General features: G+C 40.3%; 2 protein-coding genes across 2 annotated transcripts in view; one reads left to right on the plus strand and one right to left on the minus strand.

Moving 5' to 3' along the window:
* The window catches only part of LOC143859984 (chloroplastidic phosphoglucan, water dikinase (ATGWD3)), a 34,200-nt gene extending 30,480 nt beyond the window's left edge, over positions 1–3,720 (plus strand). Inside the window, exons 18-20 of the mRNA XM_077370481.1 lie at positions 1,695–1,860; positions 2,064–2,175; positions 2,561–3,720. Coding sequence (XP_077226596.1) covers positions 1,695–1,860; positions 2,064–2,175; positions 2,561–3,462 — 1,180 coding nt within the window. The 3' untranslated portion in view covers positions 3,463–3,720. The remainder of the gene's footprint in view (positions 1–1,694; positions 1,861–2,063; positions 2,176–2,560) is intronic.
* Positions 3,721–8,868: 5,148 nt separating this feature from the next.
* On the minus strand, positions 8,869–11,051 carry LOC143861854 (rho GDP-dissociation inhibitor 1-like). Its single transcript, XM_077372800.1, has 5 exons — positions 10,615–11,051; positions 10,428–10,494; positions 9,675–9,893; positions 9,429–9,553; positions 8,869–9,331 (listed from the first exon to the last, which is right to left on the minus strand). Exons 1-5 carry the CDS (start codon positions 10,894–10,896, stop codon positions 9,251–9,253), a joined length of 774 nt encoding a protein of 257 aa, XP_077228915.1. The 5' UTR covers positions 10,897–11,051; the 3' UTR covers positions 8,869–9,250.
* Between the last annotated feature and the right edge of the window lie 14,856 nt (positions 11,052–25,907).

Raw genomic sequence — 25,907 nt, forward strand, 5'->3', positions numbered from 1 at the left:
AAAGACTTGATAGCTAGGAACATAACAGAGAACATGACATTGGATATGATAGAATGGAAGAAAATGATCCACGTAGAAGAACTCAACTAGAACCAGAATTAGAGTCGGGTAGATTCCGTTCACCTTCTTCATGAAATTTTTCTAAAGGATTCATTTAGCTGACCCCAACTAGTTTGGGACAAAGGCTTTGTTGAGTTGAGTTGTATTACGAGGTATACTATTCTACTATGTGCTATATACTAATATTTGTATAACCTAAAATGTGGTGTGTTTCTGTTATCTACAAGTAGGTTATTTTAGGGGGAATTGCTAGCGTCCATCACAAAAGGCATTTCGCGGCTGGTCTGTTGCATGTCAGACCAGCCGCGAAATGCCTTTTGCGATGGACCCTAGCAAATCTCTATTTTATGTGGTGTTTATGTGTAGAGCTCTTAGTATTAATCTATCATGGTATGAGTATCACTGTGCCTGCAAGTTAGGAAAGGAAGGATGTCACTGTTTGGAAACATAGGCAACCTATTGACGGCAATAGGTAGAAGATGCAATGCAACTATTGTGGGAAGAGGGTTGTCAGTGCTGGTGTTACAAGGTTGAAACAACACATTACAGGTAATTTTACGAAGGGTACAATAGTGTCGGCAATCCCTTTAGGAGGTTAGGAAAACTATCATAAGGCTATTTATTGAGGACTAGATTCATCAACAGATACACTGTCACCACCATAACAGAGATAGGTATGATGGACCTGTGGGATAGGCATGGGGTCCTTGGTGATAGGTGGTCTCTTTTTTATACTGTAATCCTTTGTATTCCACACAGTGATGGGATGTACTCGACTACTGGATACTCCTTCATTATATTGCACCCCTTTCACTATATCGTACTATCTTTATGGAATTATTGAATGGAGTGGCGGTAAACGGATGATGGATTTGTGAGATAGGGTTGGGGACCTTGGGGATAGGTGGTCTCTTCATTATATTGTAATCATTTGTATTCCACACAGTGTACTTTCTTAGGTTGTACTCGTCTACTTAAAACTCCTTAGTACTATCTTTATAAGATTAATGAATGGAGTGGCTTTCTTCTTACATTTTGTGCTCATGTAGTGGTCATGTTTATGTGGTTGTACACATTTTTAGTTTTAGATTGGGATTAATTATTCTAGACATGGGCGACCATCCCAATCCGTTGCATGAGAGAGCAGCCACCTCACGAATAAAGACAAAATCTGTTGAAAAGTGAGCCTATGTCGTTGCTCTCATGCAACAGACCATCCTTGAAATGCCTTCTGCGATGGTCCCTAGAAAATCCCATTTCTTAATAGATCGACTTAACTATACTGAATAGTGAAATGATAGTATTCCCATGATACCCCCATGGCACATATTCTCCAAAAATCATTAGTGGAGGATTAGAATGTGAATTTCTGTATCACATTGTCCTGTGTGAACTGAATCTACCTTATATCCAGCCCTACACAATGGTGTATTGGATTATACACACCTGCCTTTTCCATATCCCTCATGCCAAAAACTGATAATCATCATATTACATGATACTTGATTCCATGTTTTAACAGCAAATTTCTAGCTTTCAACTTATCCAACTAAGGTTAAGAACTATTTTTCGGTCATATTAATTACATGTGGGCTGTGGTCCTGACGATCTCTTTTTGGGGTGGTAATCCCTAGGTTGGAAGCATCATCTACTGGTGTCAGTATCTCTGCCTCTTTGTCTAGTAGTAGAGAAGAGGTTTTGCCCGTTAAAAATCTATCAGATATTGTAGATCCATTGGCAGTAGCCTCTGGAGTGCAGTCTTTGTCCTGGTCTGAAGTTAAAGCGCCGAACTCCAATCGGGTAACATCTATCATCTGTAACTAAACTTACAAATGTGTCATATTTATCTTTCTGTATGATCAATATTTCCTACTCGCTAGTACTTAAGCTGGTGTTAATTTCTTTTCCTTTTCTTCCGGCACACAATTATGAGTTCTATTTGGGTTTCTGATTAAATCCTGACAATAATTGTTGTGAGATTGTTGCATGGAGGTTCTTTCCAGAATGCGGCAACTGTAGGAGTTCTAGATCTTGCAGATGCAACTACTGATACCTCTGGAGCAAAGGCTGCTGCTTGCAGCCACCTTACTTCTTTAGCGATACTTTCTGAGAAAGGTAATCCAAACCTTTTCTTATTTGTTCATTCTCTGAAGCCTTTGTCTATCACCCGCAGCCTATTATATTGAATAGTCAACCATTCCTGTTGTAGCTTGTTTGTGGCATTTTTTGTATTACTTTTACGGTTAGTCATATGATTCGAAAAATTACCCTCAACCAGTTACGATTGAAAATAATGAAGACCTAAAAATACAGGAAGAAAAAGAAAAGAAATGGCAGTGGGAGTGAGAAAACCATATTTCTTATCTGAATTATGTGATGTTGTTTTACGCTTTTCTATAATTTACGGAATTCTCCCATTGGAATCCTTGGTAGATTTCATTAACATTTTGCTTGTGTTTGTTGTTCTAATTTGTTGGTAATGTGGTTCCTCTAATGACAGTTTACAGCGACCAAGATGTCCCAGCTTCTTTTCGCGTCCCTGGAGGGGCAGTAATACCGTTTGGATTTATGGAGATGGCATTAGAGAAAAGCAGATCGTTTGAAACATACAAATCCCTTATAGACCAGATAGAGACTGCCAAAATGGAAGGCGGTGAACTAGACAAACTATGCAGCCAACTCCAGGCGCTGGTCTCAGCCCAATCCCCATCTGAAGAAACCATTGAACGAATTGGGAAAATCTTTCCCACCAATGCCCGACTAATAGTTCGCTCGAGCGCCAACGTTGAAGACTTGGCTGGAATGTCCGCTGCCGGACTCTATGAGTCGATCCCAAATGTCAGCCCTTCAAATCCGACGGTATTCAGAGATGCTGTAGGACGTGTATGGGCGTCTTTATACACTCGAAGGGCAGTTCTAAGTCGCCGTGCTGCTGGTGTACCACAAAAAGAAGCATCCATGGCAATTCTAGTGCAAGAAATGCTGTCCCCGGATCTATCCTTTGTGCTTCACACACTCAGCCCCACAACCCGTGATCGAACTCTGGTTGAGGCTGAGGTGGCACCCGGGCTTGGCGAAACACTGGCATCGGGCACCCGTGGAACACCCTGGAGACTGTCTTGTGGGAAGTTTGATGGCAGAGTAAACACATTAGCATTTGCGAATTTCAGTGAGGAGATGGTGGTGCTCAATTCCGGTCCTGTGAATGGGGAAGTTATCCGATTGACTGTAAATTACAGCAAGAAACCCCTTACAGTTGACCCAATTTTCCGCCGAGAGCTCGGCCAACGCTTGTGTGCCATTGGTTTCTTCCTTGAGCAGAAATTCGGTTACCCGCAGGATGTTGAAGGATGTGTGGTTGGCAAAGACATCTTCATAGTGCAGACTCGGCCCCAGCCATAACAGCTTTGTTTTTTATTGTCACTCTTACCATCCTGCTTACGTATATGACAATCTTGTTCAACCAACACTAATAAACCCTAAGCCCTAAACCCAAATCAGCGATAATGTACAGACCGCAGTTTTACTGCTATGTGTATCCAGTATAGATTCAGTCTGTCAATTACTTATGAAACATGACGGTAGTAAATTGGTGAAGAGAACACTTCATTTGTACCCTCACTGAATAAATGAAAGAAATAAAACTTAAAACTTTGAGTATTGCTTTGCTGCCTCCAAAGTAGTTTTCTATACTGGGGAAACTTTTTGTTTGGAGCTTCTTCAGTTTGCATTCAAATCTTTTATGTTTCTGTGGGACTGTGATGAGAGCAAGGGTTCGAGAATTTCCATACATTTGGTCCTTACAAATCTTTCTCAAGGTGGAGAGAGACATTGAAAAGTTGAGGGTCACACTATTAAAGACACCCATTGCCTGCCCCTTGAAAAAACTCTTTGCCAATTCCCCCAACAACATGTCAAATGGCCTAGGAGAAATCCTCTCTCCTACGCCTTTGGCCCCTGACCAGTCTGAGGCCTTCTAGTACAGACATAAATGCTAAATTGGGAGAGCTTTCTATATGAATTGCTTACAGCTCAGCCAGAACCTTTGATAGAAACTCAATATTAGTGCATAGGATGCCTTGATATGTGGGAGAGGAAGTGGAGAGAGCAGAAACCTATGATTTTTCAGAGGCAAATTAGCACTCGATTTGGTAAGTAATATAGATCTGGTCCAGACCGTTCGATCCAGGCCAATTATTGATATGTTTGAGGGAAATTTTTAAAGGGAAATGTTATCAGCACTACTGTATTTTGATGAGGGCACTCCTCATTTTATTAAAAGTATGGTATAGCCCGCACCATAGGATGATCCAAACCGTCCATTAGATGGGCCACCGCCTAAATAGTTTGTGCCCCAAAAAGCATTTCCATAGGTGGATCCTAACCCTCTGATCTGAATGTTAGAAGGTTGACCCTAACCGTATATAGATCGGAGGGTTAGGATCAACCTATGAAAATAATTTTTGGGGCACAACCTATTTAGGCTGTGGCCCATCTAATGGACCGTTTGGATCATCCTATGGAGCGGGCCATACCGTACTTTAATAAAGTGAGGAGTGCCCTCATCAAAATACAGTAGTGCTGATAACATTTCCCTTTTTAAATTCAGAAATAATAGTAAATAACAGAAGAGGAAACAGTTTTAGTAAAGGGTGTTAAAGATCCAATTCAGATCGGATCCATCTTTGTCACAATCCGTTCGGATCCCTTATTGGTCAGATCCTATTTGGTTTGTTCTTCAGATCCTACTTTCAGTATCTGGGTCATAATCCGTTTTGTCTATGCAATTTTTTTCATTCAAATCTGTCTCTTATTTGTGATCTATCTAAACTTCAAAATAAGTAAAATAATACTTGTAAGCAGAATAATCAATCTGAATCACATTTAGGCATCTAACCTCTAGGGTTAGGTTAATGCCTAACTAGAGAGAGAGAGAGAGAGACCTTTTTATTTCCTTTGGAAGGAGGAAAGTAGTGTTTATTAGGAATTTATGATAAAAATACCCTTCATAAATATTCTTTCATTTACAAAATGTAGTTTCCTACATTAGCATGCTCCAATCCGATCTAGCACGATTTTGGACCTTAGGATATGGATCTGAATTGTGTCTGACATATCCAGTCATGTCCTCAGGTCTTTTCCAATTAAGTTTAGTCCCTTTAAATCTAGTAAATTGTGGGGGTCGTTGATGTTGAATAATGTATTAGGTTAGTTTAGTCATTACATGTATGTTAGAGGGTATTGTAGTTATTGTACATTTGATGCCCTATTTGGGCCTATATATACATCATTTACATGAGGAGCTCCCTAGTGGAGACTCTCCATCTGTCCATTCCTCTTCTTCTTCCTCTTCTCAAACCCAAATCTCATTTCTAGCATGGTATTAAAGCTAAAGATCCAAAGAAAAGTAAAGAAGAAGAGTATCCTCATCACGCCATTTCCTCACTCTCTCACGCTTCTCTCGCTCTCACGCGGTATGTGTTTTGTGCAAATGTGCAAAACCCTTTTTTTCTTTTCTTTTTTGTTTTACCGTATTTCTCCTCCTAAAATCTTCTTCCCAAATCCCTTTTGACATCCTCCAAAACCCTAGATCTACTCCCAAAACCCGAAATCTCAACTCCAAATCCCTTATTTTCCCTTTTCTATAATTTTTTGGCCTTTATGGCTCGTGTTTGTTTAGATCTACTCTCCAAAACCCTTTTCATACTTTCTCACTACCATCCCATTTGGGAAGAAGACTTCTTTCCAAATCCCTTTTGGCATCCCAAAACACCACCATATCCCCTTATTTTCTCTTTTCTATATTTTTTGGCTTCTATGGCCTTTGTGTTGGTGTAGATCTATTCCCTAAAAATCCTTTTCCATTCCCAATCTCCACCCCAAATCCTTTATTTTCTCTTTTCTATATATTTTGTTTTGGCTTCTATAGCCTATAGCTTGATCTCCGAGATGCACCCCAAGTGTTTGATGAAATGTCTAAGAGGAGTTTTGTGCCTTGAAAGTCTTATATTTTTTGCAAGTTGAAGAAATTCAACCTTCAACTTGAGGGGGAGTATTGTCACATAGTTCTTTCCATTGTCTTCTATGGCTCTTGTATTCTTCTTCACAACGCACGCCATGCGTTTGATCAAATGTCTAAGAGAGGTGTTGTGCCTTGATTGTCTTCTTGTCATTGCAAGTTGAAGACATTGAGGGGGAGTGTTGTTGTCTTGTAGTTCTTGGGTTGTCTCGGGTTTTCTCCTTTCCTTGATGTTGTTCTCTTTGTTGTCTTTTTTTTTAGGGAGTGTTGTCTTGGTGTTACCTTCTTGTTGTCTTCTGTACTTGATATTTGTTCGCTCTTCTATGGTTGTTTTGTCTCATCTTTGCATTGTCATTTCTTCTCTTAGATGTATTTTACCATTCTTGGTTGTTACTTCTCCTTCTCATTGGTAGTTGCCTCTTGGCATTATCAGTTCCTCTTCGTATTGTTCTCTCCAGGCGACGGTGTCCTTGTCGACCTTGTCTTGCCAAACGATGGTGTCCCCATCGTTGGTTGGTTCTCGGCCTCGGGCGACGTGCTTTCCGCCATCGTTGGTCGTTGTTCTTTCCAGGTGACGATGTTCATGTCGTCAATCTTGTTCCTAGACGATAGTTTCCCCATCGTTGGTTGGTTCTTCAAGCGACGGTATCCCCGTCGATCTTGTCTCCGAACGATAATTTCCTCATCGTTGGTTGGTTATCTTCTCCCTCATTTTCTTCCTCTCTTCAGGCGACGATGTTCATGTCGTCGACCTTCTTTCCAGACGATGATGTCCCTATCTTTGGTTCGCTCTTTTCAGCCGACGGTTTTCCCATCGACCTCTCTTTAGGAGACGATGTTCACATCGTCAACCTTGTCTCCAGACTATAGTTTCCCAATCGTTGGTTGGTTATCTTCTCCCTCATTTTCTTCCTATCTTCAGGCGACGATGTTCATGCCGTCGACCTTGTTACCAGACGATGATTTTCCCATCGTTGGTTGGTTATCTTCTCCTTCTCCTCTTCTCTCTAGGCGAAGCTTTCCCCGTCGACCTTATCTCCGATGGTGGAGGTGTTTTTGCTCGTGGTGCTTCGTCGTTGCTCATGTGCGCACATTTGGTGTGCCTATTTTGCTCGATGGATAGCTGTTATTTCCCTGTCGAGGTGTCACCGTTCGATCCTTTGTGGTGCAGATGTATTTGCCGGCTCTCATTTAGGGGGAGGCCTTATTTTTTATGGCTCTCGCTATCATGCAACTTCAGGGGGAGCTGCTATTTTTTTATGGCCGTTGATCTCGATGTTGTTCATGGTGGCCATTATCTTTTATTATGCTTTCATTATTTATTCACCACACCAGCTTGATGAGTGTTATACCAAGGTGGATGTGTGTATGAGTTTATTTTACTTTTTTGTTATCTTTAGTTGTTTGTTGTAGTTTCTTTGTAGCAAGCTGGAGTTTTATAGTATATGCACTCCAGCTTGAGGGGGAGTGTTGAATAATGTATTAAGTTAGTTTAGGGGCGATGACATTTTCACTCCCCTGCACTAAGCATTCGCACCCCTTATAACGTGAACAGTGAGCAACGTTAACGCTTTTTAACATCAAATCACGTTAAAAGAGGAGCCGATGCGTACTGCAGCGGGAGTCAAAATATCATTGCCCTAATTTAGTCATTACATGTAAGTTAGAGGGTATTGTAGTTATTGTACATTTGATACCCTATTTGGGCCTATATATATATATATATATATATATATATATATATATATATATATATATATATATATATATATATACATTATTTACATGAGGAGCTCTCCATCTCTCCATTCATCTTCTTCCTCCTCTTCTCAAACCCTAATCTCATTTCTAACAGTTAATAATAATATTTTTTTAAATTATTTTTTTATTATTGGTAAATTTTTTAATAATAGGAAAATTTTAATGACTAGTTGAATAATATTTGCGAATTGTGAACTAATTCAAAACTGCCTCGTAAGTGAAAATAGTAGAGAACGTCTCTTTTTGGTCCACTAGGTGGGCGATTTTTCATCAATATTCTTGTTGTCAAAGTCTACAATTCAATGAAGAAAAGTAGGGAAAAAAAATATTCAAACCAAAACAATGGGGGTTGGGGTTTGGCTTCCATCACCTTCTGTTTCCAAAATCCTTTCCTTGGGAGGAATATGAAAACATATTCCCATTTCTGTACTTTCCTTTTCCTCTTGATATGGGAGGAGGGGGGACATTTATGGCTGACAAGGACTATCGTGGCTACCATGTGAATAGTAAATGACAACCAAACAAGGATCTATTCACCCGCCTTTATTCCATGGGCCAGCCCTCTTTAGTGTATTTATGACTAACCTTTTACACTACAAGGTGGCCCTAGGACTAAAAGGTGGCGAGTATATCATTTTCCAAATGAAAATAGGTTCTTTTAGTTTTATTTTCCCTATTTTTAGTGCAGCCAAATGGTCCATAATAAAGAAACTAAGCTTGAAATGGTGACAAGTGCCCAATAAGACAAGAAAGAGATAATGATGGTTCATTGTTGGGGCCAAATTTTACCTGTTTAAATCATCATATATGTTTCCTTGTTTTTCAGCCTTTCCTAACCCTGTCCTCTCTCACACCCTCTTACACCATAGTGAGCAAACTAATATTCCAAGGAAAGAAATTCATGATTGCCAAACATGGCCTAATTTATCATGAAAATCATCATGTCATCTACACACCATTGAAGAAATTCTACCTGAAAGGCCAGCTAATAGATACCCATTTCTATAAAAAGACAATAGAATACAACAGGCAAAAAAAGGCATGGCATTAACATAACAAATATAAAAAGAATTGTTCCAAAACAAATTCAACAGCCTTCAGTTTTTTGCAGCTTGTACAGATGCACTGAGCAGCAATATCTACCAAACATTCCCATAGGAATAAGTGCAAAATAACCCAACTTTTTCAAGGTTACTAAACAACTTCCAGTCTCCTTACAAAATCAACTCCCCATTTACAGGCTGTTCAATTATCCACTGTCCAGTAGGGATCTAAAGCAATTCACTGGCTTAAACCTAGAATTAGAAACTAAAATGGGATGTAACATAATCTCTAGATATAAGATTTAATGGAAAAATATCCTCAAGATTGTAATGTGGATTGTATTTCAAGTTGGGTTGAAAGGAAATCTCAAGAGGATGATGGCCATTCCTTACGGATTTCGAAGAAGTAACTGAGATCCAAGTAGCATTTTCCATCATCATCAACGAACTGAAACAGAGAAAACCCATGTGGGTTCTTAAGATATGAGGGACATTTAATCAGAAACTCGTTACATAAATAAAATTGTTTTGGGATTTCTATTTACCTTTGTTCTTGCAGAATATGAACCCCTTGCAAAAATACCTGAAGGGGTGGTTTCTTCCTCCATTTCATATATGTAAGGTTCTTGCTGAGGACTGAAAGTTCCCAGCATAATTTTTTTATTCTCCACTGCGCGAATTCATCGTAAAATAAGAAAAGAAAAAGACATTTTATTCAAAGAGACAAAATCAAAAATAAAAATAAAAAAATCTTAAGAATATTTGAAGAAATTAATATATGGGATATGTACCTCTAACACCAGTCTTCCAGACAGTGTTTGTATATTTAAGACCAGAGACAATGTTGTTGGAAACTACAAAGGAGAATTTGAGACGATAACGGCTCCCGTCTTTCAGGGTAAATGCATAGCCTTTAGCATTGGGAACAAATGGAATTGATAAGAGCAGATCGGGGCGGCCAGGTGACAGGATCATAAGGCTTATGAACTGTACTTCTGGTTCTGCGGCTTCTGTATCAATTTCAATGAAACAGTGACATGAATTTCAGAAGAATCACACAAGGATTTAGAATTTTAGATACAATAGGTCTCCAATCCTACTACCACTCTAAGAGAAATAATAAACATAAAGGTGTTTTTCTTCCCTTTAAATTGTACAATAAATCATGTCTTATCAATAGAAATAACTATTCTCTATAAAGAAAGACTCAAATATTGTTGTGCCTGGCATTATACAGGACCCTGATGGACTAATGCGTACGATGCACACGTGGGTTATGGGATAGAGATTTCCTTTGTGTTTTCTTGATGAAGAAGAAGAGTTTCTAATCCTAAGACCAAAATAGTGAAAACTCCTCACGTGGACGTAGGTACACTGTCAAACCGCGTAAATCTTGTGTGTTTCTTTTGTGATTGTGTTTCTTTGCGTTATTTTTGGCGTTTGCTGCAAATCGTGTTTGATCCTTATTTGAGAAGGTATTTCTCAATTTTCTACAAATATAAATGCGGAAAGGTTCTTGAGCTTAAATCTAAAAACATTTATACCTCCAACAGAAGAGAGATCTACACTCCCAAGAAGCTGTTCCTTCCATCTCCTCAGACTCTCATCATCCTAAATCGTTTTTTCGCCAATTTTTTAGAAACCCAACAAAAGAAATACAATTAGTACTAAAAGAGAAAGACCAACAACAACAAAATGGAAAACAAAGAAGAGACTAGTTCTTAATTTCACCCCATCTTTCTCAAAGTGTTCCTTGAGAGTGCACTGAGGGCCGAGGAATAAATCTTTAGGCGGTTCGTCTTCACTGTTGACCTCATCTTCATCCTCATCATTATTTTCGGTCGAACAGACGGAGGCGTAACTGAATTTTCTGCTCAGTTTCTCGCCATTGTCGCCTTCATAATCGTCATTAGGCTCGCTGGGCTCACCTTTGGTCTTCTCTTCTTTGTCCATTTCAGAAGAATTGAAGGGAATTTCCTTGGAGCTGGACAGAGCTCCCATAACCACCGACATTTCCTGAAAAACCAAACAAGAAGGAGAAAAGGAAGAGAGAAGAAGTCTTTGTTCAAAGTCCTATAACCGTTTTTTCAGCCAAATTAGAGGGAGGGGTGCTTTTACCAAATTTGGGTCTGAGAGGAAACAAGGGGTTGAGAGAGAGAGAGAGAGAGAGAGAGAGAGATTCTAACTGCCCTTTCTCTACATATAGATAAGGAGGAAGCTCTCTCTCTCGCAGCTTTTTTCTACTTTTGCCATTTATATTCCATTACACTACATTTCTAGGGGATTTGATAATTCCACCCCTATTGTTACTTTTGAACTCATTTGACCGTTACAATTTACAAAAGATTCTACACAAAGAGTGAAGAGGCAGTGTAAAAAACACAAAGTGGTGAGCTATGAGTTCCCTTTCTTTACTAATTATCATGAAAAGTTGGGATTAGGAAACACAAAAGCAGAAAAGGGAGAAGCAACCCTTAGGAAAAAGTGGCAACAATGAATTATATCATATCCGTGATTTTTGCACTCTTTTCAGACTTTTTAAAATTAGAGTCCCCCTATTGTAATCTATGAACTGAAGGTAGATGACAAAGAGCTTTCGATCAAGCTTCCCCTATTGGGTTTAGTTTCTTCATTAATTATGTGAAATTTAAGAGAAAATAGTCATGTGACTGTTTGTAAATTTTAAGAAAATAAGAGAAAATAATAAGGGATGTTTGTGTTGCGACCCCAGTAGAATTCACCCTTAAAAGCTAGCATTTAAGGGGTGGGTGCCCAAGTCCTAATAAGCCTTTCCACATCCATTCACTTTTCCAAGGTGGGATCATTGCTTTCGTGTGGAACCCCCAACAATCCCTCCCATATGCGGAAGTAATGTTGGGAAGGATCTTTCCCAAGGGATTTTCTCCATCCTCGAGGATAGACACCGGGATTACCATGCCCCTGCTGTAATATCACTTGTTGGGACGCAGGTAGAAATCATCCGTAAAAGCTAACCATTAAGGGGAGGGTGCCCAAGTCCTTATAAGCCCTTCCACATCCATTCACGTTTCCGATGTGAGATCTTTGCTTTCGCGAGGAGCCCACGACAGTTTGGAATGCAAGAAACCATTTATGGTAGAAAAAAATTCTTACTTTTTTACACTCTTGATATGATGATTGGAACCAACCCTATTCAATTTTTATTCAGTGGCCATGGGAGCTTCAATTTATGATAATATCCTACTAAATTAACCATTATCATATCATTTTCCTCAAAATCTTGAAAAGAAGAAATTTTCCGTCAATAAAGTTTTTCATACAAGCCAAACATGTCCCTAACGGGTGAGGTGGCATTATACTACAATCGGAGACCAAGCATATTTATGTAATTTCTTTCCTATTGGTCTGGTAGTTACAAGAGTGATTACACAAAAAAGTCACATTTACTATCAATGGTAAATGACAATTTTTTCAGTCCTACAAGGGTCAAGGGGAGTACGTGAGATTAACACATGTTGATATTGTAGAGCATCACGAGGTGACTTATACGGTAATGATTCTGAAAGTTGATTTTATTTCCATCATTAAGGGCCCTTTTGGATACCCACAAGATTTGGATTTGGATTTGGATTTCTCACATTTGGCAGCGCGGCCTGTTTGTATTGAGATTTGGATCTGGATCAATTCCTTAGATTTCTAAATCAGCTACAATAGTGAAAAAAAAAATGTGATTTTTAAATATGTTGTGCAAAACAGTATTTGAAAATCCATATATATGATAATTTCCTTTACCCTCTCCGCTCCGGGACCTCTCCCCCTTGAGTAACAACTACCTTTCTTTGTCTCTCGTACAACATGAGCATGAGGACAATTTATTTTGTATACTAAACTCAAATACAATTACAAATACAAAAAATGAGGTATCCAAACGGGCCCTAGAGGGTGTGTAATTTTAATTTTAAACTCATAATCTCTTCAATATTTATGGTTGATCAAGAAAATGGCAAAAGAAAAATCAATGGACTTAACGATCAGAGAAGTTCAACTTTACTTCCTCCATTCAATCCATCCCTTGCTACTAAGCTCCACTCTTCCATGGAAAGCACCACAAATTTTAGAGATGGGTTCTTCAAATTCATGTACAACTCCTTACAGAGCTCAGTTCACAAGTTAATGAGTATTTTGGGTGGGATCTTCTAAGGTTTCCTTAATGAGGAGTGTGGGCAAGTGAGAAATAAAGCTTGCTTATAATCTAATAACAACCCTTGTCCAACTAATTTTTTCTTCTATTAAAGTATATTAGACTTCCACAATTACAGTTAGTGTCCATCAATACAACTGCTAATTAATTTAATCTCCATATTATAAAAAGAGAAGTTATATGATGTAACTCAAGGATGGTACTTCTATCGTGCCTTCATCATATAATTTCTCTTCTAAAAATTGTAAGTAAACATATGATGTAAGATTTTCAATTTAGTCCTCCCACCTGTCAATATTTACATATGGAATATTTTAAGGGTGAAATGCATCTCTCTTAGGTCTAGAAACTAACTGTGCCCTACATTTGGTTTTTAGACTTACCAAAAGCTTTTTCAAAAATTCTTGAAAAAAAAAAACTTAGTATACAACATATAGATTGAAATTCTACTAAGGAAATAATTTTAGCATACTGTTGTTAGATATATTAAGGGCCTTAACTATTTTTCTTTATTGGGGTGGTGGATTCATTGTTGAACATCCATTAACTTCAAGAGCTCGGTATGCAAAATGCGCCCATTTTTTAGATCCTTACTAGGCATTACAAATTAACAAAGTTAAAGTTACATAGTGAGACCACAAGAAATTATGAATCTCTTAGGTTTGAGGATTAAAGATATCTATCTTCCTAGTAGAATAGCTCCCCGACTTCAAAATCCATAATTCATTCTACCAAGTGAGATTTCTTTAATGTGTAAACCTATTTCAAACACTCATATACATACCTAGGGGCCATTTGGATACGCCGATTTTAGAATCCAAATTTTTATTTTGAAAACAGTGTAAAAGAGGGTTCATGATCAAGCTGTTGTATGCTGTCCAGATAGCGTTTTTTGGATTTTAAGTGAGAAATTCAGGTTTTAGAAATCTCTCAGGTTTTAAAAATCTCTCTGGAGATTTCTAAAACCTGAAAATATGGGAAGATCTGCTACTCTCTTACTGACGGAAAGAAGGGTGAGAAGTAAAAAAATGAGTAAAAAAAGACGGCTGGTCAGCTTCTTCTCGTCTCTTAGCTATAATTTTGAAGAAATTCCAGATTCTAAAATCCGCTTATCCAAACGGTCCCTTAGGGTTTTCACCCCAATGACAGACGGATCATCCCACAATATAGAGGCTCAGCGTGTGACATTTGTACTGGGATGAGATGTCATGTCTTGTTTTCATTTGTGAACCTTTTTAGGTCTATGAGGAATGGGAATTACATCTCCTACCTTGGATTTGTGAATCCTCGGCATAGTGTTCTTATAATGTTACCTACCCTAATAATAACATCATATGTGATATTAAAATGTGTATATACATACTAAAACATGATACTAAATGCAATAAAAATTGTTTATATGAAACTATATAAATTTTGATAATGTTTATGCTAAAAAGTGCGTCTGAGAGCACAATATGCTAACAAGTTCTCACTTCGATTCAAAACCATTATGCATATGTATTTGAAATACATCCTATCTAAGTGTTTCACAAATAAATTTTGAGTCAATGCTTTAGTTAAGGGCTTTGCTATGTTATCTGTTGACACAAAGCCTCTAACACAACAACGCATTTGGAAGTTGATCTATGAACCACGGAAGGGGTAGCAGCATAGTCAGTCTTCTTCAGTCATTATACTATAGAATGGTATACACACTTTTAAGGGATGGAAATGTGTGAGTCCCCAACATGTATCCGAAATCTATATTCAAACCAGCTAACTAGTCAAAGATTCATTTATTGTGAGTGCGTTGAAAGACAGATAATTTCAAATTAAGTTCTACGAGGGGAAGCATACATGGAAAAAAGGATGGGGGATTGGTGCTGCGATATCTGTGCTTATTGGAACTTTAAATGGAGGCGATCTTGTTGTTGGGTTAAACAACATAATCGGGATCCCGTGAATGAAGTCAATGTTCGACAATCTTGGAGGTGGTTAGAAAAAATAAACGATTGGAATTGTCTTTCCTGTAAATATCTTAATTTTAGATGGCGAGTCAGCTACCAAAGATGTCGTACGGACAGAAATGACGGAATCTCACTCCTAGGCGAGAAAAACAACCCGGATATTGGAATGGGTAATGAAGGTGACCGATGGCCCGATTCCTGGGTGATTTCTCTAACCCCTAGGAGAGACATCCCGGCCATATCTATCTTAGGAAAGGAGGTAGTATCAAGGTTAAACTCACTTAAAAGTTGCTTAATTGGGAAAAGAAAGGATATCTATGGGACGATTCAAGATATCTGGGAATGGGCGTAGAGAATTTGGAACCTCCCGCTGCTGGAATGTCCATGTATTTTATCAAAAGATGAAATATTATTTATCTTTGAATCAGAGGAGGAAGCTAAAGTAATTCTGGACAAAGGTAATGAGATGTGGGATGATCAACTGCATTCCCTCTTTCCGTGGAATAAAGACTTCATCCCAGGCCTAGAGGAAATTTGGTTTCGTTTCTATGGCATCCCCCTTCATGTATGGGCTACATCAACAGTTGAAGCTGTGGGTAACCTCTTTTGTCGAGTGTTAGAAGTAAATATGGAAGGGAGTCATAATCAAAGTATGGCATTTGTGTCGGCCAAAATTCTCGCCCCTTGGTGGAAGCTTCTGCCGCCCTCGATTCAAATTCAAATCTCAGGTCATTGTTATACAATTGTTATTGAATCTCAGAGCCACAGGCGTTTCTTGGTTCCTTGTGTAGAATCTCTGGTTCCACACTCTCACCTCAAGAGGTCCCCTCCCCCTTAGGATCGTGGCCCTCTGAATCATGACTCTCTAACTCAGAAAAAGCTTGCGTTGGCGTCGGAATTACAGCCTGCTATCTCGCCAGAAAACCTGGCTTGGAGAGCCGTTGAACCCACTGGACCTATCCCATCAAATTCAAATTTCAAATTTTCTTCTGTGTCAGAAGCGTCAGCCTTTGCCCGTGAAAAAGTGTTAAAGCTGAAGGGGTTCCATCATATGCGACCTTCTGGCTGTGTCAGTCCTTTTTGCTCCTGGTCTAGGAAAGGAAGATTAGTGGATGAAAGGAAAAATTGGAGAAACATCATCTATGGGACTCCTAAATCTTCTTCGGTAAGATGCAACGCTACAGCTGGACACTATGGACCCCGATCCGAGAGACGCGGGGGGACGTGCCCCCACGCGAGTCTCAGGATCATCCACGTGAAGGAGAGCTCCGCCAAGGAACTCTCGAAAGAGTGCCCCTCACAGCATGAGCGGCGATGTAAAGTGAGATACATCTTGATTCGGGGACCAGCCCGGATTCGAGACGCACCTTGAACAAAGAAAGAGTCGCCATCCAAGGAAGTAGGCCCTGGATCTCATGCTGTGCTCTATCGCAACAGATAACCAGAGATACAAAAGGTCCGTGCCTGATGACGAATGGGGAAGGGGTTAGGCGCCCCCAATTCGCCCAAGTGCAAGCACCTGGTCTCTTATGCCATTTTTTTTTTAAACTTGAAGAGTTTTGGGCAAAAATCATGTGAAATGGGAACAATCATCCCCGAGAAAACGTCTATCTGAGCATGCATGACCCGGGGATGGGCAAAGAAAGTGAACATCCAAATCCTAACTCATCGCATCTAATCCTAATTCATCACATCTAAGAAAGTAATAAACAATCGCATGCATAGCTACAGCTAAGCAGATAATGACAGATATAATGAGATAAGGAAAGCAAATATCTAAGTTTAGACAGATAATCAAGCTAAGACGAATGAATAAACGCTATAGCTAAGCAATCAAAGCAGTAAAGTAAACACACTAGCATGCAAGCCTATGCAAGAGATAAGACTAAGAAAATGGCAATCGATCGCACGCTAGAAGAACAAACAAACTAGAATGCATGAGAAATCAAAGATAAGCACACAGCAAGCTAAAAGGTGTAAGAAAATAAAGAAATCGGAAAATCAACGGCATGTGAGAACAAAAAAAAATGCCAGGGGAAAGAAGATGGAACACACGATAGGCTCAGAGGGCGATTCAAAATGAATCAAGCCCGGCGATTCTAATCTGCTGAAGATCGGAAAAGTCTCGCGATCGTCATGACCTATCGTTGGGCTCAGCGAGGGCAATCCCTGTAAAGGGGCCACGCTACGTCATCGCCCGTCCCAAAACCCGATAAAACGTCAGAAAACCGATGAAAACCGGAAAATCACGATGAAAACCGGAAATAGAATGAAAAGAGGGCTCCGAGTGACCTGGCAATCACCATCCTTGCCCATTTTTGCTTTTGTTTTGAAATGTTTGAAAATATTCATTAAAAAAGGTTTGACTGAACTTGGGTGGACGAAAAGGTGAGAAATATTTGTAAAATGGTGATTTAAAAAAAAGGTGTGTAAAAAAAAATGGTGATGTAAAAATGGTGTAAAAAAATGGTGTAAAAAAAATGGTGTAAAAAAATGGTGACTGGACTCAGGATGCCAGCAGCACGCCTGAGCTGCCTACGTACCCCTCAGCTAGGGATCAAACCATCCGTAGTTCGGACCAGATTTTCCTAACTACACTCCTAATGACTCGAGATTTTTGTGATTTTTTTGGTTTTTCAGATGTTTTTAACGTTTTTTGAATTTTTGACACAAGAAGACAGAATCCTATCATCATAAGGGTAGGATAGATTCCTGATATCCCGCAAAGATTGGACAGCATCCTATGCTTTGCGGGGGGAACGAACAGAAAAACAACTCTGCAAGGGTTGGACAGCATCCTATACCTTGCAGGAGCGGATAGAAAATCACACGACTTGATGAGAGGGCGGACAGAATCCTAACCCCAATGATGATAGGACTGACTCCTATGCTGAAGACCGACTCCGAAAGATGGAAGGACAGACTCCCAAACTCTCTATGACAGACTCTAAAAGGGAAGAAATCCCTTAACCTGCGAAAACTCTAAGGCAGGAAGGGAAGGGGTTGGCTCAAGATACATTCCGTCATAGCCGTGACCCGACGAGGCGTTCCCAAAATCGACAGGATGTCGAGATGCAAAGAGTACCCCAAGGAAATACCCCATGTCTGCATAGTTCGAATATTCACATTGAGGAACACAAATCAAGATGAAAAGCTACAACAAGGGATTACATCCAAAACCCCCATATGCCCTAAGCTAAAGTGAAGTCCTCCTGAATTCCGCTAACCCAAATGAGCCCAAATAGTGAATTTTCGAATTGGCAAATCCAAACAGGGCACCTTCCAATTCCAACCACAATACAAGTAAAAGCCTTGCTATAAGGAAATGGAGGCCAACAAATCATCCCTTGCAATAATACCTTGAACTAATAGCTCGCGCATTTTGCTTCCAAAGTCCACATGCAATACAATTGGTCATAAGATGCATAACAGATCGTGTAAAACCATTTAACTTAAGCGGTGCAAGAAATCAAGAATGTGAAGTGGGTATTAAGATTTTGCTGCCTTTGCCTATGCAATTAACCGATGACATTTATTAGCATTTCCCTCAAAGAGTATCACAGTTTCTATAAATGTTCAGACAGGAAATCACTTGGAACAGAGGAAACAAGCTGAGTTTATGCTTTTTAACTAGAAATCAAAGCATTTTACCAATGAAATTAGAGGACAAGGAAAGGGATTACCGAGTAGGAACGACCTTGGATCGCCTTTGCCGGAGTTCTTTAACAGGAAACCAAGATGAACCACTTACCCTCTCTCTCTCTCTGTATATTGTATTTTTTTTCTATTTTTTAGATACAAATAAGAAACATCTGCAGTTTCTCGCAAAAATGAGGTGGTCGGAGATGATAAGGGAGAGGAGAAGAAATGGGGGGTTATGGATGGCGGCTGGTGGAGGCAAAGGGGGAGGTACGGCCGGAGGAGAGGGTGGTGGTGTGGATGGAGATGAAGGTGGAGGAGAAGAAATGGGTTTTGATGTGGTGGAGGTTGCTGCCGACGGAGGTGGGTGGTGTAGAGGGGGTGGAGAAGATGGAGGAAGAAGTTGCAGAGATGGATTTTAATGGGGTTTTGATGGTGTAGGAGATGGGGATGGTGGCTGAGAATGGGCCGGCCGGATCTTGGGTTTTTCGAAGTGGGTTTGGAGATGGGTTTTGGGTAGAGATGGGGGTGGAGAGGGGTTTGAAGGTGGAAAATGGAGGGGATAGAATGAGGGAGATGGTGGCTTGGATTTCGGTGGGTTGGTGGCCGGAGATGGGTTTGGCCTCGCCGGATTCCGGCTGGCGGTGGAGGTTGCAGAGAGAGAGGGGTTTAAATGGTGGATCTAAGTGAAGATGAAGGCAAAGCTGAGAGAGATTGTGTAGGTGGAGGTTGGGACGAAAATGAGGAGGAGGGGGGAGGTGGCTGGCCGGAGGTGCTTGGGTGGTGGCGAAATGGGTTTTGGAATGGGGTGAGAGGCTTGGGGTTTAATGGGGGTTGGGGAAAGTAATGAGGTGGAGGAGAGGGTTTGGGTGGAGTTCGGTGGCCGGCCGGAGTTGGGTGGGTTGTGGAGAGGCTTGGTGGGTTGTGGAGAGGCTTGCCGGATTCCGGCAAGCTCGCCGGAGAAGAAGGAGAAGAGAAAAGAAATGGGGAGAATGAAGTGGGAGATGGAGGTGGATTTTCGGTGGGTTGCTGGGAGCGGGATCCTTGCCGGATTCCGGTTAGGGTGGCCAAGGAAGATGGAGATGGGGTTTGTGGAGAAGAGGACGGTTGAGATGGGTTTTAATGGTTCCAAGAGGATGGAGGTAGCGGCGGCCATGGAGGAGGAGGAGAAGGGCGGTGGCGAGGTGAATATGGGTTACGGTGGTTGATGGTGGTTGCAGAGGTGGTGGTGGCAATGGGGCTGTAAATCCCTCCCTTCTCCCTCAATCTCTCCCTCTAATCTCTCTTCTCCACCCTTGCGGCTGCCCTCTCTCGAGAGGAAGAAAAACCCAAAAAAAAATCGATCTCCTTCTCGATGCCCTAGTTGCGTGGGATATGGGGAAATGATATATTCATGCCCCCATTCATCCCTTGGACAACCCTCTTCAAGTGTATTTATGACTACTCTTTTAACTACGAGGGGTGGTCTGGGTGAATAGAAGAGGAAGGAATATCAATGGGGTTTAGGGATACTGGGGCTTTCAGAGTATTTCCGGAAATGATTTTCAAGCGGGCATTTTCAGATTTTTCAGGCTTTTCTGTAATTGGACCTCAAGTCCTAGAAATTTCGGGAATCGGTTTCAGGGGCTTGAAAATTGAGTTTGGGGAATTTTCAATTCGATTTAGGGATTTTTTTTTTTTTTTTTTAGAATATTGGGGTCAGGTCAAAATGGGGTGTCTACAGACACGTAAGGAAATTCAAGCCTAGAGGTGTACCCACGAGGCTCCAGGGCTAGATCCTCTCCAGGAACTCTTTAAATGAAAAAATGGGTCCTTCCCTTGACCCGATTCCAGAACGAGAGGAGGTACCCTTGATAAAGAATGACACCTTTGGTAGGGCCATCCCGCCACGAGAGGCCGGCATCTCATGTGGATGAGGTGCCCCACACCATTTAGGTTGGGCCAGATGGAATTACTTGGGGAAAAGATGTTTGTCTACTCAAACTTTTGGCCTCAGGGACTGAAATTATCGTGATGTGTCAGGTAATGGAGTGACTATCTTTACTGGTGAAAGTAATATCAACGTTAATTCTGGGAAGTGGAAAGGGTTGCATATAACTGTTATTTAGTGTTGATTCCAGCGGTGTCATAATCATCCCTGTAACGGAAGGAGTCTTCTGTACGCTTCTGTTGATTTAAAATGATGGCAGTAGGTGGTTTCTCTCTTGGGAAGACGCGAAAAGATCTTGATAAAGAATGAGTTGCCCAAAGGAAATTAATAGTATGGTAGGTGTAGATGCGAAAAGACCCTGAAAAGTAATGATTTGCCCTAAGGAAATAATAGTTTGGAAGGTAGTATCTTATTTAATGAGCTTATTGGATGCGAGGACTAAGTGTGGACATTGAATTTTGTAGGTAAGGATGGATGGTCAGGTGCCCGACCAGCAGGAATCCTCATCTTGCCCAGGGGGTGTAAGAGGAATTTATTTATGGAAATCATGGTGCTGGAAACCATCCTACATAAGATAAGAAGGATGATTTATGACGAAAGATTAGCCTCCATTAACAGATTTCTAGAAAATAGTAGGAATCAACAGAGAACATGGAGGGCCTCGAAGACGATGATAATATCCTATTTGGAGGAGGAGATTGAAACTCCAAAAGGCCCAGTGTTTCTGAATAGGAATCCGGAATCAGCCACCTTATCAAAGTCCTTTTTACAAAGCCTTCTTGACGATCTTGGTTAAATGCTACCACTACCTGGCATTCTTTGATCATAAATTTCGGAGTGGCTTCAGGCTGGGGGTCTGAGTGGAACGGGTGGAATGTCCACTATAAGGTTTGGAATGTAAAGGTTCGGAAAAGTTCAGGTCCCTTTTCAGAGGTATAATCTCCGGCTTGACTTAGGGTATATCCTGCCAGGCCTCTTGATACTATGTAATGTAGGAGGGATCCCTAGTCCCCTTTGTAATTATTATAGTATCAATAAAATATGCCATCTTTCAAAAAAAAAAAAAAACAATGCATTTGGCCTTAGTAGTTAAATCTGCAGTTGTGTCTTATTTTGGTTTCACATTCGGCCTTGGCATTCGGCCAAAGCGAAGATAAAACATGTGGTAGCATAATAGTCCTCGGAACATTTTATGAATCATTACGCTCCATAAATAGACCTCTCCATTTTTAGCATCATTGCCGTGATTTTACGACTATTTTTCACTATGACTGAGTTCCTTAGATAACATCATAAGACCACAATGACTAAGAATGGATATTCTATTATGCAATTCAAGTTATCTTTAAGTGAAGGTTCAAATCACAGCATTTATACCTTCATTTATGCATGAGAATTTCAAGTATGATGAAATCTATTTTTTTATTTTGAAAATGGTGGGGGATTATTTGAAAATATTTTCTAAATGATAAAAGAAAAAAAGAGTTTTGCTTTTTTTGAAAATGAGTGTTCCAAAGTGTTTTTGCAATAGGCTTGTGGAGACTAAAAGTTTAGTCCCACATTGGAAGTTGAGATGGGAGGAGAGAGGAGCTTATAACGCATTTCCTAGTCCTAGTTCTTGCTTTACTAATAGCAAGTTTCGTGTACGGCATAGTGGGATGTAGGGGACTAGAGGCACTATTTGGTGTACTTGTATGGGTCGATGGATGAGTGCCATTGGTTGGGTATCATTGGTCATTGGTTGCTCGGATGGGTATCTAGAAGAGTGCTATCATTAGGATCTCTAGCTAGGTGAAAAGCCTCCAGTATATTTATAAAAAAAAACTTCAAATCCACCATTACAAACAGATTAAGAGCATAGAATACTAAATTTGTGATTTCTACAAGTTCTAGAGGCCTTTTTGCTCCCTCCTTTTTATGTAGTTTTGCTCCTTCATTCTAGTTTTTATTTGCTGTAGAAACAGAGACTAGCATTCTCATCAAGCTTGTCAAATTCAAGGCTAACTCGGGTCTATTGTTGTCAGTGCATTATGGCTAACAACAATAGTCATATACTTCTTATCATTACCTTGTAATTCACTTTTTTCGTGAAGAAAATGACCTTATGGTAAGCTATCAAATTAACATTTCCATCTACTTCTCGAGATTTTATATTGTGTAAGCCCTTATAGTCCCTTATTTTTCATAAAGTACTGTACGAACCACACCGTAGGACGATCCAAACTGTCCATATGATGGGCCATAACATAATCATCCTATAGAAATATATGGACGATTTGGATCGTCCTATGGTGTGGTCCGTACAGTACTTTATGAAAAATAAGGGACTGGGCTTACACATCATAAAATCTCTTCCATTTATCTACTAAAGATGATGGGGAGGTGGGCCCGGATGAAAGATGGCGTGGCGACAAAGGCAGTTTGGCAGCATGGCAGCCTTTATTACTTTTTCTTTTCCAACAACGTAAGAGCCAAAATCTTTCGTATAATTCAAATCTACCCCGTTTTACTTCTTCCTGTGAAATTGCAAATACCCAGTTATTCAGTATTTCACCCTTTATTTACAAACCACATTGCTCTCCCTATGTATTCAACTGATATCCGCACTAGAATATTTTGATAATGGCACTAATCACTTTGTTCTACACATTTTGCACAAAAGCTCGGCAGCCGCTGGAAGCCAAATTTGGCTTTGATTTGGCAATTCATTCTATGTTTGGTTGCCAAAATAGCATTAGACTCCCTTGCATGTCTCCCATTTAATAATTACTTTACTTGTCTGCTGACGTGATTCCTTGTCCCCTCTTAAAGAAAATCCTTATAAAAGCAAAGAATTTTGATTTAATTGTTTAGGGAACGATGCTCTCTCTTTCTCTCTCTTCCCTCTCTCCTCATATTGGTAATGGCACCCTTACTTATTCTCCCACTCTCCGAGGATAAGTCGTGCAACCAAACACCACTTCACTATTTTCCAAGGCAATTCCAGACAAATCAAAATGCCTGTCTCCTTCCTTTGACTCCTTTTGACTCATGATTCCACTACTCTCCGAGCAACTCCCGAGCAACCAAACGGAGCATTGGGTCCAAAGAAGAGAAATCAAGTGGGGAGGACTTTGGTGTAGGTAGGGTTTTGATGATGAGCTGAGGACAAAGACATTGATGGAGGTGGGCCCCATGTGCAGAGGCTTCGCATGGTGACAAAAAAGGCTGTGGCGGTGTAAAAAAAAATAAAAAATTTAAAACCTTGCTTACACTATCTTTCTTCTCTTAATAAAACAGTTATAGAATGACCAAAAATTCTTCCTATATTATATATCAAGCCATGTCAATCCTCCATTGAGACTGTTATTCATGGTGATAGAAATCCTTTGATAAGCTGTTATTGGGATTAGCTATTCTGCTTAGATCAATTTTAATTTATCCTGAAATATATTGTTCGTTGTTTCCTAATTTTGTGCTTGTAATATGTAAATCCACTACCAAAGATCCACGTGAACAAAGGATAATAACTCTATCCAAGGTTAAGATGAGATGAGATAAACCCGGGACCGACTAAGGGTGCAACTTGGGTCGGGCCCAACCCGAAACTGACGGTCTAACCCTATTTCGGCTTAGGTTGGGTTTGCCTTCCCTCGGGTTTGGTTTGGGCCAGGGGGAACCCGACATCATCCCATTAATTTTATCATGACTTTATTGAAACCCGAACCGGAACTGGAACCCAATATTCAATTCCTTGTATTTTTCTTTTCATTTTTTGCCCGGGGACAACCTGACCCTGACCCATCAACCCGATTTGGAAAATTGTGTTAGACAGATTGAATTAAGGTTGAGAGATTTACAGGCCCGTTGGGTTACCTGAGTTACGGGTGAGGTCGGGTTAGGATTGAGATAATGCTCCTCGGGTTGGGTTAGGGTTGGCCTCAACCCAACCCAACCTAACCTGGCCTCACGTCTGGGTTGGGTCGGGTTAGGATTGAGATAATGCTACCACGGGTTGGGCTAGGGTTGGCCTCAACCCAACCCAACCTGGCCCGAGTCGCACTCCTATGGTCAATAGTTCCATTGACTATAAAATCACCAAAATTTCACAGTTTACTTACAGACTATAAAGGCCCGCTTTTAATCAAAATAATAAAATAATCCGAAATTTTAAATGCATACCCTTTTCCTTTATCAAAAGCCAAATTCACGAGTCTTCCTAAGTTGCTTTTTTCCCCTTTAAAAAATAACATTCACAAAGCCTAACCCGTTGTATTTGTATTTGCATTTGCATTGAAGGCTTCAAATAAACCTAACCATTGTCATACACATTACCATTGTTGGATTGAAACCAACAAGATGAAGGGTGAAGAATTAGATTCAAAAGAAACTTGCTATCTTTTATCTTAAAGGGACAAAAAAATAGACCTATTGCGCTACTCAATGCACTTCTAATTTCACTAAAGTGGCAGCAGAAAATACGAGACCCAAATTATAGCCTATATTTCAAATCTGAAATTAAGATCATATCCATAGAATGATCCTAACCCTCTGATCTCTATAATGTGAAATGCCTCAACAGATTGAAAAAGTTATTATTGAGAAAATCTGGCCTGCAAATCCTAAACCGATCGTGCACAAATTAGCGAAAAAGTAAAATAAACACAAGCAACAAGATGAACACCAAGATTTGCGTGTTTCGGCCCAGCCTAAATCCACGAGCAATAAACACGATCTTCACTATGAGAAAAACAATATACAATGATTACAATGGATTAAACCCAAACCCACAAACCCACAACTCTTTCCTTGCCTTCTCAACCCAAGACCGTACACCGAGAGAAACCAAAGGAAGAACTCCAACAGAAAACCCAAGAAGAAACCCAAAAGATGAAATCATCTTCCTCTTTCTCCTTCTCGCTCTTCTCACTCTCTCCCCTTGAGGCAGCTGGACACACCCCAAGCGTCTCACACAAAAAGAGACAGCCCATTCCCTTTTTATACTCACGCTTTTCTAAAAAACCTAAAAACACTTTATATTTTTACCACTTACCTTCCGACCACACCACATCACGATAGTGGAAAATATGGCAACTTTCCCAACGATCCCCACCTTGTCTTATTTCCCAGCCACCTGAAGATTTTCTGTTGATGTTGCCACCGGTCAGTCGTCACCATAAACCACCATTAGCCTTCCGAAGTGCCAGCTACACACCCTTGAGTCATCCTGGTTCTGACTCATCCTAATTCGATCAACATAGCCAATGCACACATGCAGCTAACAACCCGTTGACTCACCCAGTTAACCTTGGAGAGGGATCTCGATCCATCCTCCACAACGTAGGTA

The sequence above is a fragment of the Tasmannia lanceolata genome, unplaced genomic scaffold (assembly GCF_043159265.1).
Source record: "Tasmannia lanceolata isolate RefF3 unplaced genomic scaffold, GAP_Taslan_0.1 ptg000037l, whole genome shotgun sequence".
Lineage (NCBI taxonomy): Eukaryota > Viridiplantae > Streptophyta > Magnoliopsida > Canellales > Winteraceae > Tasmannia > Tasmannia lanceolata.